The sequence below is a fragment of the Lytechinus pictus genome, chromosome 9 (genome assembly GCF_037042905.1).
Source record: "Lytechinus pictus isolate F3 Inbred chromosome 9, Lp3.0, whole genome shotgun sequence".
NCBI lineage: Eukaryota > Metazoa > Echinodermata > Echinoidea > Temnopleuroida > Toxopneustidae > Lytechinus > Lytechinus pictus.
In genome coordinates this window covers 4,853,304-4,871,231 of record NC_087253.1, presented here as the reverse complement: position 1 = coordinate 4,871,231, position 17,928 = coordinate 4,853,304, and the positions used below count along the sequence as shown (strand labels likewise).

General features: G+C 39.5%; 1 protein-coding gene across 4 annotated transcripts in view; it reads right to left on the bottom strand.

Annotated features, from left to right (window-relative positions):
* The window catches only part of LOC129267957 (ecdysone-induced protein 78C-like), a 107,775-nt gene that overhangs the window by 5,058 nt on the left and 84,789 nt on the right, over positions 1-17,928 (bottom strand). The window contains exons 1-5 of one of the 4 annotated variants that reach the window (XM_064104540.1): positions 14,118-14,308; positions 9,557-9,738; positions 8,355-8,499; positions 1,854-2,197; positions 590-765 (exon numbers count right to left, since the gene is read on the bottom strand). In XM_064104540.1, the coding sequence (XP_063960610.1) occupies positions 590-765; positions 1,854-2,197; positions 8,355-8,499; positions 9,557-9,738; positions 14,118-14,169 (899 nt within the window). In that variant the 5' untranslated portion in view covers positions 14,170-14,308. Of the gene's footprint in view, positions 1-589; positions 766-1,853; positions 2,201-8,345; positions 8,500-9,556; positions 9,739-14,117; positions 14,309-17,928 lie in introns of those variants that run through there. The other 3 variants (XM_064104538.1, XM_064104539.1, XM_064104537.1) reach the window with 3 other exon arrangements.

Here is a 17,928-nt window from a genome sequence, read left to right as displayed (position 1 = left end):
TTGAAAGACCATGAATTCCGGTTGATCTTTCAGAGGTCTCTCAATGAACCTACAATGGTCTTTGAGGTCTTACACAAGTCCTGACCAATCTTTCAGTGGTCTTGGTGGTCTTCATGGGCTCCAAAACTTTTTTAAACGGTTCAAAACAGTCTTACAACGGTCTTACGGGAAAATGGTTTTTCAGTGGTCTTTCAGCAGTCTATCGGCGGTCTTTCGATGAACTTTCAAAGGTCTTAATATTCTTTCAATGATCTTTCGGCAGTCTCTCAAGATTTTTGCGTAGATCACCATAAGGCTCATGAGAAATCATTGAAAGACCGGGCAAAGTCCATGGAAAGAAATCTGAAAGATTACTTGTTGCATAAAAGGTCTCTGAAAGATCTCTATAGGATTAGTATAAGACCAGTAAGACCAGAAATATCCATCAGTCGTTGAGGGTCTTTCTGACCCATTCCACATAGATGAAAAACTTCAGTGATCTTGAAGACCGCTGTAAGACCTCGCCAATTTTAAATCTTTCAGTGGTCTTTCAATGGTCTCCGTTCTGTGGAATGGGGGCCTAAAGGGGTGATCATGGCTCACAACATACCTAGCTTTTAGTAAGAGAAGCTGATCATCCTGGGTCAGATTCCTGAACCCTGGAATGGCTTTGGCAAATTCTACTTGACCGCTGACCGCTTGGTCAAGAATATGGGACAGCTGGACCCACTGATTTCTTCCCCGTGCATCCAGGTCCTCGCTAGGGAAGTGCGAGTTTCGATTTTCCTGCAGCGATGGGAAAGAATGAACAATGAAATACACTTGTGACTAAAAATGTACATACATAGAAGTAGAAGTAAAATTTTCTGTTGTATATGACACAAATGGCACACGATAATTTCTGCTCATAAACGTTCAAGTATTACATTGTCCATCCACTTTTGCCCTGTTAAAAGGACAAGTCCACTCCAACAAAAACTTGATATGAATAAAATGAAAAATATCTAACAAGCATAACACTGAAGATTTCATCAAAATCAGATGTAAAATAAGATAGTTATGACATTTCAACATTTTGCTTAATTTCACAGAATGGTTATATGCACATCCTGGTCGGCATGCAAATGAGGAGACTGAAGACGTCATCCACTCACTATTTCTTTTATACACTATATGAAATATTCTTATTTTCTCCTAATTGTCAAGTGAAACAACGATTAATTCCTCCCTGAACATGTAGAATTAGCATTGTTTAATACGATATGGTTCAGTCAAGTTGGCCTTCATTGTCAAATCTGTAAAATATGAAATATTGTATAATTCAAACCATTAAAAAAACAAAAGAAATAGTGAGTGAGGGACATCATAGTCTGTCTCATTTGCATATCACCGAGTTGTGCATATCACTGTTTTATTAAAAATAAGCGAAACCTTAAAATGTCATAACTTTCTTATTTTACATCCGATTTCGATGAAATTTTCAGTGTATACTAGTTTGATTTTTCTCTATTTATTCAAATTAACATTTTTCTGGGGTGGACTTGACCTTTAACTTTTATTTTTTCAATTGTTCTTTTTATATATTTTTTTTTCCTTGGGGGATGGTTCTAATACCACAGGAAATTGCCAGACTGTAGCTCTTCAGAACACGCTTAACCTGTGGTCCGTCTACTGGAACGGCTGGTTCTTGTACAGAGCCTATGGGCATCAGGGATTTCAGTAGTCAAGAAGTGAATTAAAAAAAAGCTGCGGTACCGTTTTTCATAAAGTACCTCACATTTTCGGTACAGAAACGCCTTTAAGCAATGAACAAGTTCTACCAAGGGCACTCTTCCACCGACATGCCAAAATCTCATCTATATCTTTACACTCACCTGAGGGAACGTGAAACCCCTGAGAAACGGTGCGCTAGAAGACGTATACAAACACGTCATTCGGAAAGCGTACGATATCGTGTTAACCAGCTCGTACATCTCAGCCTGCTTGATGTGCAGCGAGGAGTCGCCTCCCATCGGTAGCATCGAATGGGGCGGCGTGAGGTCAAAGGTCGATCCGTTCACCGGCATGGGTGGAAAGGGTTGGAGGATATCGTCTGTGTCGCTTGGACCGTACTCCGAGTCCGTGCTCTTTTTTCGCATCGACGTCGCCCCGCCCGGTGATAAGCTCCCCACCGGTCCGTTCTTCTTGCCCCTCTGGGGAACCCTGCCGTACCTGACTGCTGCTTTAAATAAACAAATGAAAAATAAAGAATAAGAAAAAAAAGGATTAGATGGGTTATGTGGGCTAGGTTATCAAAGATTAGAGTCAGTTCATCTGGAGCGTTTCTTCAATACAATAAATGTAACAGAAGTATTACTGCTTCTACATGATGAGTTGATTTTCTAATCTGAATCAATGGTCATTTTGCTTCGATTGTGCCAGTGTTCATCATGTAAGGGTCTCCTTCAATCTTCCTCTCTCTCTCCATCATGTTCCCTTTTCTTCCTCCTCCTCCTCTATCTCTGTTTCTCCCTCTCTCATTCTTCCTCTTCTTTCTTCCCCCCAAAGGTCCCACTAAATATTTCTCTACTGTATATAAAGATAAAGTCAAACTTCCAATATTCCATGCTCTGATAAGTAGTTTCAAGTCCACCAAAATGTGTACTTAGTATAAAAAAAGACATTTGAATATGAGTCTTCTTCTCCTCACATTTCACATGAAGCCTTATTATTGTTAATTGGTATAAAAAACACCATACTTCTATATTTACAGTAACGATAGGACATACTGTGTGTATATATGGTAGAGGAAAGCAGTTAATAATTGTCAATTTGTCTCACATAATTCATGTTTTCTACCCCCGAAGCTCATAGCAGGAGTTTCCTCCCTTTTATCTACCTCCCTGATACTTTAGTCGGACCCGACACGAAAAAGGGAAATCCCACCGTCACGCTCTGAGTCAGTGCAAGCGAACATGAGTCGCAAATTTGTCAATATTATGAAGTGCAAAAATGTTAATATTGAAGAGGTGTGTCACTTCCCGCCGTTTGTCAGGCAAACACGATGGAGCAGAGAGAGAGAGGGGGAAAGGACAGGGACGGCTTAGGATCCACACAGTCATACGTAAAAATGAAAATGTTTCTATACAGAGATTAAGAAATAAACTCTATCTTTTCAGCATGTATACTCTACGATACTTCAAAGTGTTTGGCGTGGGATGGAAGTTCCTAACAATCTAACATGGTGAAAAATAATTGGAGTTTGTTTTATACAAGGCCTTAGTCACAGTCCCCATCAGGTAGTTTATGTCTTGGTCGATGCAGAAACAGTGGCGTGTGACCCAGTGTCTCAATGTCGAAATAGCCTTTCCAAACAGAAAATGTGGTCGGAATTAGAAGCCTACCAGGGATGCAAGGAAATGTGTTTTATACCAATATGAACAAATTGTAATTTACGCGAGGCTTGTCTTAAGACCCACTTGAAGGTTAAAGTTTCATCAAAGTTCTGTGCCTGCAGCAGACTAGTTTCAATGAAGATATGGCAATATAACCATCCTAAGATTCCTTTGGCATCCTTTGACAAGGCACTGATCTACATTTGCCACTCTCCATCCAGGTGTAGCACCAGTAGGAAGGAATTCCTTGAATGCTCCAGCGCCTGTTCAGGGTAGGAGTGCTTAAGCCGGGGTAATAGTACTTTATTCTCTTTCCCATGAACTTTTCAGTAGGGGAATTTTCAGTGGATCTCGGCCGACTCCGCCCCCCTCCCCGCCCCTGTCCCCCTCCGATTCATTGGGGGTATGAGTGACAAGCACCCCATCAGGGGAAGTGGTGTTGATTAAGACAGATTAGAGCCAGGGGAAGCACCCCCAACATTGCCTTATGACACCTACCCCCTTTCGCACTCAGGAAAACATTGGTATACAAGGCCAAAAAATAATAATTTAAAAAAGAATTCAAGTTGAATTGTAATCATCATAACACACATTATTCATTTGGTTTTTAAGTGAGCTATGAATGTTGTGGAAACAACATCTAAGGGTTTTAACAGTATAGACAAATTTTACTTTGATAACAAGATCAGTTTTATGTCTTCTATGTATTGTCCTGCATATTTTGCTAAAAGACAATATAAACCATGACACGGACAACCCTTATCAGTATGTACAGTGCGTCCCACAAAAACCTGTTTTCAGAGATCAATTTAACAATTATCAAACATGTTTTTACTATGAATTCGACACTGATGGTACGAATGGAATATCATCTTTAATTTGAGACCAACAGCTTAAATAGCAAATCATTCACGTATGGCAGGTTACAAACAATAAATATTGAGGCCTGTCAGAAACGATTTGCGCAGAAACTGACGTAAGAATCTGAATCGACTCTCATATGTAGTTGACAATAAGTTTCATGTGCATGTTCTGTCATTATTTTCTAATGTATTTTGTTATTGTATTTCAGGGCCTCTAAGTATAACAGTGTTTGAACCACTGACAGAGTCGCCCTGGTAAAATAAGACAAAATAAATCAATGAATATAAACAAAATTTCAGTGAGGGAAATTTAACAAAAAATACAAAAGAAATGCTAATGAGTCAATCGTCGAATAAGCACAGTTGTCGTATCACGAAACAATCTTGTCCAATTTTTCTGCTCAACCTGATTTTGACATTAAAATTTCAAACTCGTCTTGCTCATTAACGCGTGAAGTGTTCGTCACGTATTAGGTATCAAAATATTGAATGGTATGATGATGTTAATGAAATATCATAGTTAATTTGCAATTGAAGAAAACAGATGTGGGAATCCCGGTTTCCTTTTTTCTGGGACGCACTGTACAGTATGTGAATGAGCCATCCTTTATGCTCATACTCTGTTTTTTAGCATCATAAATATTGACAATATAGAGATACAAAAATCAAAATACATTTAAGCTAGCACATGTCTATATTCCTTATAAACTTTATCAAGTAAGAGCATTTTGAAGACTAGATTATGGCATGAATTTGTTGTGAACTTTTCATTAGGACGAATATCATTTGAGCTAGGCAATCTCACCTTTATTTCAGATTGAGGGTAAATTTAAGTTTTGTGGGACTGGAACATTAACAGAAGATAGAATGCTGATATAGATGTTTTATCAACTTTGAAAATTTGACTTTTTTACGATTATCCTTTCCTGGTCTTACTTTGAAATTTGCTCAACATTTTACCTCCGTTATAATGTTATCTTCTATTACATTGGACATGTTTTTCCTATCATTTAAAAAAAATTGTTTTGAAAATGTATAAATTTGTGTTATATACAGAGTGCTTAAATTGATATTATTTTTTTGTCTGAATGAATCACCATTTAATTTCCTGTGATTTTGTTAAACTGATTAATATTCAGCAACTTTATTCCAAGATTAGAAATTCAAAAGATCATATTTTAGCAATTAAACTGCATTTTTCTTTGATTTTCTTTCACTTTGAAGGCTAGGTCGAAGGTCGGATGTTGGGATTAGAACATAGATGGCGCTCTTCAGTCACAGGATTTATGAAAAAATAAAGCCCCAACAAATATTCAAAACTTATTCTGATGCCTATTTCCTGCATTCATACTCTTGATCATTATATTGAATTTGCGTGAACATTGTAATAGGTATGATCAACCTATATTTTTGGTGTGTGAATGGTTTCATACACATGATCATATTTTCTTCCATGTGAATGGGGCCTTTCACTACCATCCCTGTCAACCTGACAAATAGCGCGCTGACTAACCCGTTACTCACAGAATCAACAGAGCTTGCTCAATTAGGTGTGCAGCCTGCTGAAGGGCCAGAAGGACAGTATCACCTGATCCTCAGAGTGGCACTTGTGACCTTGTGCCTCTGAACACAGGAAGTGGCTCATCAGCCTCTATGACTTTCACCTTTGGAAGGTGTGATAGGTTGCCCGAGTGATTTGAATCATTGTGAGTTATTAAGCTTTAATTGCCTCTAATAGAGGGAGGTCCGCACTGATTTGGAACTGCTACTAATCAAGGTTGAACTGGTTGGGACATAGGCATTACTAGGTCATCCTTAAATATAGGGACATTCCCTATTCCACAGGTGAAATGTTTGTATAGAAAAAGTTTGTTGGCCAATGAAGTTCAAACTGATGAGGCATTTCAAAATAGGCCTACTTGTATCTATTCATGTAATGCCATATCACCCATTTTTTTTATTGACCCTGAAGACCATATCTCAGTGCTTTCATGAAAAAGATTGATGACAATGAGTGTGGCAGAGGTAAGGGGGCATCTGATCCAATTAAAAACTCCATTGGGATAGCTTAATTTCAAAGTGGAAGAGTGTTTTTGCCTTAATAGTACACTGTGAATTTGTATCGCTGGTCAATTGCCCTCTGACTTAAGTATGCTTCTTGTCTTAAAAGGTGCCACATTCATTTTTGTATGAATTTATTTCAAAATGATATACTTTGTCCTAAAAACAAATTAATAAGGAGATAATCTTTAAACGAGTACAGCAGTTTAACAAAATAATGGCATTCACAATCGGTCATGTGACTATTCGCTACTGTTGAAATAATGTGCAAAATATATTGTTATCAATTGGTCTCAAGTGGTCCCACAACAAAATCTAATGCGATTAAAATGAACTTGAAAACAACTTTTAAACTTAAGCTATTTGTAACTTATGAAAAGCTTCATGAAGTACCCCAATGAAAATATATCTGCCACAACTGTCTTGAGTGTGACAACTAGCAGTCTTCAAATTTATTTATTGATACTATTTCCTCATTTTATTTTATTTCATTCTCAACCATTAGTTTTCACCTATAAAATAAAATACATTTTCATACACTCCAATTATTACTTTGTTAATGGGGTAAGGTTATTGGAAATCCCCAACCATAACAAATGTCTATATAAATAAACAAAGGCACAGTACACAAGGGGGTATTCAATTTAAAACTACAAAAACAAATAACAACTCTAGGACAAAAAAGGACAAAATCATATCATTTTATCAATTACAAAAACTTTACTAGGTGATCTTAAAGCAAAGGTGCAAGTGGGTGCTTGAAAAAATAAAGGACAAAATGAAAGTAAATCATATTCTATCAAATGCAAACATTAATGACAAATAAAAAGGGGATAAACAAAAAAGAAGATTCCTGTGACATTAAGCTCAGTGATTAATCACAGGGATGAGTTTTACGACCAATCACACATGATAATCAATGCAATTAATTTTGGAAATCGGCCAAACGACCAATCGCTAAGTTTTATGCTAGTGCAGGCCCAAAACTGAATAAAGCCCTGTATCATTGACTGTTCGGAGAGTTGATTCTGTGATTGATTGCAGTGACTAATGTGTTCAAACAATCCCCCAAATCATTCGCACAATCAATCAATAAGCTTTATGTTTACGGGGTCGAGAACTGAACAGAGACCGTATCATGAAGCTTTGTGACTGATCGTAGAGCAGATATCTATCATTCATTGCACCGACTCATCATGTGTACAAACAATTCTAAAAATGATGCACACCATCAATCGCTAGGTTTTATGTCGTAGGGCCTTAGAACTGAAAAGAGCCCTGTTTCATAAAGCTAAGGGATTGGTCTTTGGGCTGATTGCTGGGAATGATTGAGGGCCTTAGAACTGAAAAGAGCCCTGTTTCATAAAGCTAAGGGATTGGTCTTTGGGCTGATTGCTGGGAATGATTGCATCGACAAATATAATTATGTGATCATTGTACAAAAAATCATCCTCACAATCAATTGATTGAGCTTTATGTGACAGGGCCCAGAATAAGCCTGTTCACGGTTGTAAACTGCGCACGAGCAGAAGGTCATTGGAGACAACCATGAAGGTGGCTTTCAAATTCACTGACATAGGCATTTGTGATTTGATGATTATTCATGTATTCCTTTCAAAATATTTATCCCATCCAAGCTGAAGAGTAATAAATAGAGCCTTCATAATCACTGGTATTTGACAGTAGCCTAAACAGTAGTCAAATGTGCCAATTAAACGCAGGCAATAAAACAGATTTCCAAACTTTATCCCTGATGTACTATTCTAGTCACCTGGTCTATACAATGCCTTTTGTTCTTATAATTTGGATACTCTACCGGTAAAGCTTACGCAACATCTACATTTGAAAATGATAGTGCTTATCCTAATGAAAAATCACAAAGGTCATTTGAGAAAAGTTGATCATGAGCTAACCGTGAACTGGCTTATTGAACAGAGCCCTGTGTCATCAAGCTTAGCAAGTGATTGCACTGCTGCTTGATTGACTATTCTAGTAATCAATCGCAAAAAAGCTTTTTGTTCACAGGGCCAGGAACTTAACAGAAAAGAAAGGGGAAGTCGGCTCTCACATGTCTTACCGTCTCTGGACATTCCTACTGCTAAGCACTTCTTGTACCGACAATGCTGACATCTGTTCCTATTCATCCTCCCTATCGTACAGTGACCGTTGCCATGCCGACACGTATACTCCTTCTCTCTCTTGCTGCTTCTCCTGAAGAAGCCCTGTTTGAGGCAAAAATAGATGCAAAAGGAGCTGCTCTCGACACGGGTGAAGTAACAATAGGATTTTATACAGCGCCATCTATCTAGATATATTCTATTGCAAGGCACATTGTTATTGTTATTATTATTATTATTAGTATTATTATTATCATTATCATTTCCATTGTCCACAACTTGATGTTCTGTTGGTATATTAAACAGCAACCGGACTTCTTCCAGAAATCTAGGGTTATTGTTCTATATTCTAAATCAAATGGGTCCTATTCTCATTGTTCACTTCTCTTTCTAATTCAAGACCTTCCGTAGGATATGAGCTGTTCCAAGCAAGCTTGCCTTCTGTATCGATTCAAAGGACACCTCGACTCCTAGAACAGCCAGAAAGCTTGTGTCTTGTTGTCACAGTTCCTAAGGCTCCAATGACTATTGGTACCACCTACGTCTTCACCTTCCATATCCTTCCATATTATTATTATTATTATCATTATTATTATTATTATCATTATAATTATCATTATTGTTATTATTACCATTATTGCCCTGGCCTTAGCTTGAGCTGCCTTCCGGTGCTCATTGCATTCAAGGAATTAATCCTGCCAGGTACCCATTTACCTCCCCTGTGTTGAGAGCAGCACAATGTGGATTAATTTCTCTCTGAAGGAAAACCCGCCGAGGCAGGGATTCGAACCCACGTCCCTCTGATTGAAAGACGAGAGTCATTACCACCACACCACAACGCCCCCATAGTAAGTGGATCTGTAAGCAATGTTTCCTGCTTAAAAGGGTCATGTACCGGGATAACAACTCAGTGTGGACTATGTGAAAATATTATTCACACTGTTGAAATGTTCAAATTCAACAGTGTGGAGATGTTTTCACACTGTGGACACCTCAACAGTGTGACTGTTCACAGCGTGTTCACATGGTCGACTATATGTGAATATGTGACTCACACTGTTGAAATGCTCAACTTGAACAGTGTGAAGGTATTTCCACATTGTTTTCCACACTGTGGCACACACTGTGGGACACTGTGTTTTGTCCAATAAGGATTTCTCACCTTGCATCCTTCGCAAGCTAAGACGCCATAGTGGAATCCAGAAGACTTGTCGCCGCAGACCTGACAGCAGGAGTTTGGCGGTGGTGATTGCATGTGACCTTGGGTTGAGGTGGGTTTCTGGACGGGTTGGTGTGAGGTACTGGTTGCTGCCATTGCGGTGGGCGTGTGGCTTGGTGTATCATCTAGTCAAAGATACAATGAAAAAAGAAAATTAGAGTTTTGTCTTGAGGTGAATAAATATACTCAACATTAATTACGGTGGACATACATTCTCCAAGTCTTCACAAACAGCTGGTGGCAGGGACTGGCTGAAGCAATTGCTATCAACTGGTCAGAGACGCATTGAAAAAGAAGATGATTAGAGTTTTGTCTTCAGGTAAAAAAAATCTGCTCAATGTTAATTTCGGAGCACATAAAGAGTTTTGTCCTTAGGTGAAGAAATCTGTGCATTGTTAATTTCAAAGGATATACAAATGGATTTGTACACTCAATATTAAGTGACTGGTACATGGTGAAGCAATTACTGCAGGTGTGCATGGTGTATTAACCAGACAAAGACACATTAAAAGAGCAGACGGTGGGAATTTATCTTTAGGTTAACCTGCTCAACATTAATTTCGGATGACAAACATCATTTTTTTTACAACTAATGTCAGGTACTGGCTGAAGCGATTGCTACGGGTGTGCCCGGTGCAGCGTCTGGTCAAAGACACAGAAAAAAAGACATGTGAAGGAAGAAGACCTGTAACAACCTTGACTGAAAGGCACATGTAATAGAATGTACAACTATGGGTTTTTATGATAGGCTGGTGTGAGGTTTTAACTGCAGCCATTGGGCTGGGCATGTGGTCTCGAGTATTGATGGTCCAATGTTTGTCTTGGAAGGAATCCACAAATAAAGTTCTGAGGTGAGACACTTAATGATGTATTTGTCATTGCAGCCATTTGCAGTAGATCTGTGAAATATGGCTTGTTCTGCTTTTTCACTTTAAAAAGAAAAGAAGACAAAAAGAAAAGTTGTATGTGCAACTGCATAGTACCCTTAGTATTAAATGGAAGAACACATTGAGGATTCCTTTAGGTTTTCTCCTCCCGCCTCCCCCCCCCCCTACAGTTCAAAGTATCCTCCTGCCAAACCTGGAGCCAAATCTGAAGAGAATTTGAGAACTGCTACTTTTACGTCTGGATATGATTCATATCACATTTCATTAAGAAGTTTCGCTATAGCTATCTATCTCTCTAAAAAAATTGTCTGATAGTCAGAATTCCAGAAGGTGATCATCAAGGAAGTTGGCTACTGTCCAAGGAACGTGGCGTGGACAATGACCGGTGCCCCCTATCTCTCCACCCCCACCCCTTCTCTAAACACAACAACAATCAGGACCCCTTTGAACACATTTCTTCAGGGTTCCCCTCTATTTGATCATGACCTTGTGGGAGTTTGAGGACCTTTGCTTGGCGATTGCCCGCCCCAGAGTCTTGGAATTGGCACCGACCTTTTGACCTCCTGCCCTTATTTGGAGGGTTTGTGGTCAGCCATGTTGACAGACTGACACAGAATCGGTAAGAGTATGAGACAACACTGACCAACCAGCAAGCACATACTAACCACGTCAAAAATTAGAAATACTTGAGATACAGAGAGAGAGGGGGGGGGGGAAGAAAGAGAATGAGGGCAAAAGAAATACACACAATTAGAGACAGAAGACAGAAAGGCCAACAGAAACACAGAGAGAGGCAGAGAGGAGAAAAGATATAAGACAATACTGCCCAACAAGCACACACATACTAACCCCATAAAAAATATTAGAGATAGTGCAGATACAAAGAGAGAAAGACAGGGACAGAAACAAAAAACAGAATTAGACAAACTTATACCCGTTTCAGAATTTACAGATCGCATACGGCTCAGATACATCTACTTCAATTTATGAAAGGTGGAGGACCAGAATAAGCCACGTTTTTAGTTTGTTTTAGGACTCGAGACAGACATCCAAAGACAGAGAGTTGGGGAGGGTATCAGATGTGAACAAAGTGACCAACAAGCATATACCATATAAACCAATATATTAGAATTCTTAAAAATAGGATGGGGGGCACTAGATTCAGAAAGAGATAAGGAGAGAAAGGTGAAGAAGAATGACAGAGAAATGAAGAGAGGAGAACAGAGACAGAAAGAGGGGGAGGGGAGGAGAGGTTACAGTTTATATTGACCAACTGGACATCACATACACGGCACACCACATCCAGAAGGAAGTCCTATTCATACACTATAGAGAGTAGGAGAAAGAGATGGGGAAGAGAGAAAGAGAGAGTTAAAGGGGGAGAGAGGGAGCAAGGAGAAGGGGGAAGGGAAAGAGAGGTAGAAGCCCTACTAACAGGGAGGGACCACTGAAAGAACATGGGGGTGTCCTCCTTCAAAAAAATCAATGTCAAGTCAATGACTTGAGAAATTGCACGAGTAAATTGATTTCATGCATCCACAAATCAACAGAAACATGAGAAAGAGAAAGACAGGGGGATATCAGTGAAAGAACAAGATAGGGGAAGCATATATTGCATATTGTCCATGCACTCCCCATCTTCAATTAATTACAAGAAACTATACTTCCCATCTTAAATGTGTTACAAGAAACTATACAAACAATAAATCAGTTAAACTGTAGTAAGTAAATACTCTCTTTGCAAATGTGCAATCGATTGCAAAAGTTAGGATCAAACTGTGGACCTAGTTGGCTCACCATCGATTCCAAGTTTCTTGTTACGCCTCTAAGCCATAAAAAACATCATGTCTCTAATTCAATATTTTTAATCAATATTTGCTACCACGACAGGGAAAGTGTAAATAATGACTTCATATCTTCTTGAGATATGAATAGGGCATATAGGCCTTCATTTCCTATACACACAGTACATATGGTATATACAGAAATGCCAACATCTACAGGAACATTTCAGTATTTCAAAAGCTGAAAATCAGTATTTTGGTAAAAAATCAGTATTTTCAAAAACATACCATAGGAAAACACATAAATCTGAACTTTAGGAATCAGTATTTTGCATAAAATCATTATTATTCTTATTTTTCAGTATTAAATACTGAAAATCAGTATGGCAGCACTGTATATTATAGCTCTTGCAATCATGTCAGTACAAATATATTTCCAGGTACCTTCCAATAGATTGAATACAGTAAGGTCTTCTTTGCATATTAAAGTAATGCATGATGCTTAATTTCAGCATCAACATCATCTAAGGTATCTGAATAGGTAACCTGGTTTGACTACAGCCATGGTCTAAGTGATTTGTTGACATTGTATATTGATTATATTGACTGTCCTTTATTCCATCATGCTTTGATGGTGAAGAAAACTAATTAAGTCATTCCCTTTTAGAAATGAAGATCTAACGATCAGTCTTGGCTGTCAGTTTGATGGTCCATTTCTTCTGACAATCTTCAGCGAGATTACGCAACCTCCAATGTTCATAAGCTAAGAATTTTGAGCAGAGAAGTACAGCAGTAGGAGGAACAGTGATCATTATGGTTATGGTTATTATGCCTGTTTAATTGCTTCATGCACTGTCTGACTCGCTCTCTTCCTGTGTGTTTCCCTCTCTCTGTCTGTCTCAGCCTGCCTATCAGCCGTTCTCTCACTCGAGAGGGCCGTCTGCACAAGCCCGAGTTTCCAAACTAACGCGCTATTCCTGATCCGTCAAATTATCTCGATCTGAACATCTCGAGATTATTTGTAATGGAGATGCAATTATCGCGCTAGTTCGTAGGATTAATCCTGAGATTGCAATCCAAAGTCAACTTGCGATTATTTACAAAATTGCGAGCTATTTTACGAATTATCCCGCTAATTCGCAGGTGCAGACGCACTTGGGATTATTTATTCAAGGCGTCGATGCCTCGCTCTTCTTGAGATGGTGGAGACGGGGTTTCTTGAATCTCGGGATTAATCGCGAAGAGGGCCGATCGGGCTAAAATCTTGAGATTGAGCAAACTCGGGCTGGTGCGGCACCGCCTATTCAGTGTCTGTCTATCTGCCTGCCTGTCTATCTCCCCTCACCTCTCTATCTGTCTGCCTGTCTGTCTTTCTCTTTTGTTTATTTCTCTGTCTCTCTCCCTCTCTGACTATATATCTTTCTGTCCTTTTCTTTTTTAATCTGTCTCTCTCTTCTTCCATTTTACTCTCTCTCTTTTTATATCTTTCTCTCTCAGCATGCGTCTACCTGCATGGCTGTCTACACGTATCTCTCTCCCGATTAAGACTCCAAATCCACCTGTCTCATCGTATCCTTTCCCGAAATACATTTGTTCTGTCTGTCTCTTCTTATGTCTTGCTGTCTGTACATGTGACAGTCTGTGAATCACACCCTCCTCTCTCCACTTAACACATGAAATTAAAACCCATCACAGACTCTTCCAAACTTTGATTAAACTCGGACCTTCACGGTGGGTAAACTTCACAGTAGATCAGGTGCACATCACACCATTCAATCTGATATAACACAAAAAATAAAATTCCCTCAAGGTGGCACGACTATCAGAACTTACAGAGAACAGGCGTGATATGTCCAGCTATGTCCATGGCTGGCCAGCCCAGCATGAGCAGGCATCGGTCATCACACGTGAGGTAGACTGACCAGAGAGACTGCTGACCAGCGGAGGCTGGGGGAGAAGTCTTGAACTTGTTCCAATAACTGAAGTCCAAGTATGTGTGCTGTTGTGTGCTGTTTGCTGTGTGTGTATATACTGGTCAGTGCACTGGCCAGAGGGACTGGACATTCGTGCATGTCTGGGGTGTGTACGTGTATGAGTGGGTGGGTGAGTTCGTGCGGAGGGGCTGTGTTTCATTACAATGTCAAAGACACAAATGCCTGTTTAGTCTACCTCATTCAGACCCTAACCATTGCTACCTGCACCATTTCAGCATTCCCTGTTCATACAAATTTGTTCCTATCTGTATTACATGTCTGCTTGTTTATCGGAGTATGTCTATGTTTATGTCTTTGAATGTTTGCCTGTTTCACATAGATTTATGGATTATAATTGTTTTTGTCTCTGAATATAATGTATGCGACTGTCTGTCTTTATCTGCTAATTGTCTTATCTTCTATATCTCTCCTTTTCTCTCTCTTTCTAAGACACTCTTTTTTTTTCTCTCTCTCTCTTTCTCATCTGCTTTCTCATCTATGATCCTCTTGATCACAAAAATTTGAGCAACATGGGGGCACACGCGCGCGCGCACCCTCACACACACCCTGAAACCCCAAATTAAACGATTAAAAGACAGCTTCATATGAGGTAAAACGAACTACAGTCACTACGTGCCTATTTCATATAGGCCTACTCAATATGTTCCTTTAGAAAATTACAGGTATACCAATAATCATAATGAAATGGGAAAAGAAATAAAACATTCAATTAACATGAATTTTTAATTTTATCATGAATACAAATTTCAGGCGTCAGCCTATAGGCCTACTCTTTTGCTATTCCTTCTGATCACAAAATCCTTGTGGTCAGGTCCTTAGACCCCCATTTCAGGGTTTCGTGAGGCACAACCCCATCAAAATATAATTTGAGTGGGGGGCATACACACACACACACACACACCCTCTCTCTCTCCAAAATATTGTACATTAAGGGTTTGGAGATACAGACTATGCACAGTCACAGCCAAGGCTATATGATATCAAACAGAAATAGATTGGACATTTGCATTTCGGCTGGACATTGAAAAATGCAGCCATACACACACAGACACATACCACACACAAATCTATATATACACACAGCAATACATCACACATGTAATGTGTACACACATATGCTGCCCGGGGACTTGGCAAATGTCCATTCTTTTCGCTCCGGCCAGGTCAAGGCTATTGGGAGATTATTTTCATGCTATTTTTTTCTCTCTCTTTTTTTTTTATTTATCCATATCAATCCCTGGGGAGGGTTCTTTACACATAATCCACAAAACCTGCTTGGACATCGTAAATTGCGGTCAGCGATTGTTCATGACACTCAAGAGCCGGCACTGGACTTCCTACTTTCGTAAGTCATGTCCAGTTTGGGGACAAGCTGGCAATGTGATGGCTGAAGAGGGGTGGGGTATTAAAGCACCCTCCACTTTTATCACACAGATGGTGCGGACAATTTCAGCAAAATATAGAGATACATACAAAAACATCGATATTCACTCCTCTTATTTTCACCTTCAAATGAATTACTTGGCTAATTACTCATTGAAGAGTTGATAAGTAGGTCTACTAGCCTCACAGTTGCACCCATCTGACTCGATTTATTAGTAATTTTGACTGATTTCTTTTCAGAGTGTATGAGCAGAATCAGTCACAGCTATTTTACTCTCTCTTCAACAAACTTCCACCAAAATCATTTCCCTCTTCCAATCGACCAAACTCCCATCTTCATTATCCCCAATTCCCGCTAACCCCTCTTTTTACCCCCTCGCCCATCTCATCCATACCCCATCCTCCCTCTGGCAACATCACTCGATACCATTTTACTCTCAGTTTAACAGACTGCTACCAACAACATCATCATTCCTCTATTCCAATCCCTCATCGCTACTTCATCCAAGTCCCTTCCCCAGCTCAACCCCTCGCCCTCCTCCTTACCCCACCCTCTCTGGATCAACATCACTCGCTTCTATCTTATTCTCAGTTTAACAGAAGTCCACCAGTACCGTACCCCTATTCCAATTAAGAAAACTCACATCATCACCATCCCCTTCCTTCCAGTTATACCCCTTCCTCCACACCCTTTCCTCCTTACCCCCTCTTCCTCATAACCCCCATCATCTCTTGAACAGCTTCACTCGCTACCATTTTACTCCCAGTTTAAAAGACTTCCACCAATATCATTCCCCTAACCCAATCAACATCTTTATCCCCCTCCCCCTCCTTCCACTTACTCCATTCCTCCTTACCCTCTCTTCCCCATTACCCCCAACTTCTTGAGCAGCAACACTCGCTACCATTTTACTCTCAGTTTAACAGACTTCTATCATTTCCTTACTCCAATCACCATCGCCCCCCTCCCCCCCCCATTAACCAAGTGCCCCTTACCATCTTTACCCCCATTCCGTCCCCATTACCCCATCCTCTCTTGAGCAACATCACTCGCTACCATTTTACTCTCAGTTGAACAGACTTCCACCAACATAATCATTCCCTTACTCTAATCACCATCACCCCCTATCCCATTAACCTGAGTTCCCCCTCCTATCTTTACCCCCTCCCCCATCCCCTTTCCTCCTCACCTCAACTTCTAAAGCAACATCACTCGCTACCATTTCCCTCTCAGTTTAACAGACCTCCACCAATATCATCATCATCATCATCATGGTCACATCTTCGAAGTCCAAGTCCAAGGCATCGTCCGGTCACCTTTCCATCTGAAGGTCTTCTTTGTCAGAAGGGGATACGAAAGCTATCACCCACTTTATCCCTGGGTTTATTTACCCAACATCAACAGCGCCAACAAAATTCTGGAGCCTTTTCGGACCTTAAAAGAGCTGTCCAGAGAGTCATTTCTGGTCAGTAAATTTAGTTTACGAGCGCCAAAACAAAGAGGCATTCTCTCTATCGAGTTTGTCTTTGGCTTCCGACTTTCTTTGATCTGACATGAGTGCCCTTTGTCTCTATTCGCTTTCACCGTGTTATGATATCCAAAGTAATAATTGAATTCCTTCACTGCTTCTAAGGTTTCAACTCTAATTAGGCCTACTTCCTAGTTCACCGTTTCCATGTCAGATAAAGAAAAATACAGCAAAAGTACAAACAAGAGGAATATTATTATGAGTAATGTCAAATAAGGGAATTTAGGGAAATGTACCATGATCTAGGATAGCTGCACCGGGCCAGAGCAAATCTTGAAAATTATTATCATCATTAATTTGCCTACCTATATCATTCATTTAGACCAAGAAATGACTTTCTCTGAATAGAAATCTATGTAAAAATCAATGAAACAGAAATTTAAAGGGAAAAGTCAGGGTAAACTTTTAAAGCATTATCTGCAGTTCTAGTAATCCTACTGAGCCTCAATTTCAAACAGCAGTAGGAAAAGTTAAATAATCCTTAAAATGTCTTAATTTCAAAGCCATGGAACTCCTTCAAGAGTTTAAAATAAGATTCAAGAAACAGCAAACAAAAATCAGAATTCAGATTATTATCTCCAATTAAACATAAGACTTTAGATGGGCTGTACTGTTTTCATTATTCTCAAATCATTATTCTCTAATTGGTCATTGACTCATTATCTTTAATGCATCACAATAGTTCATGATCATACATTCCTTTGGCAAAAAGAAGCGGGTCACTTCCTGACCCTGTCA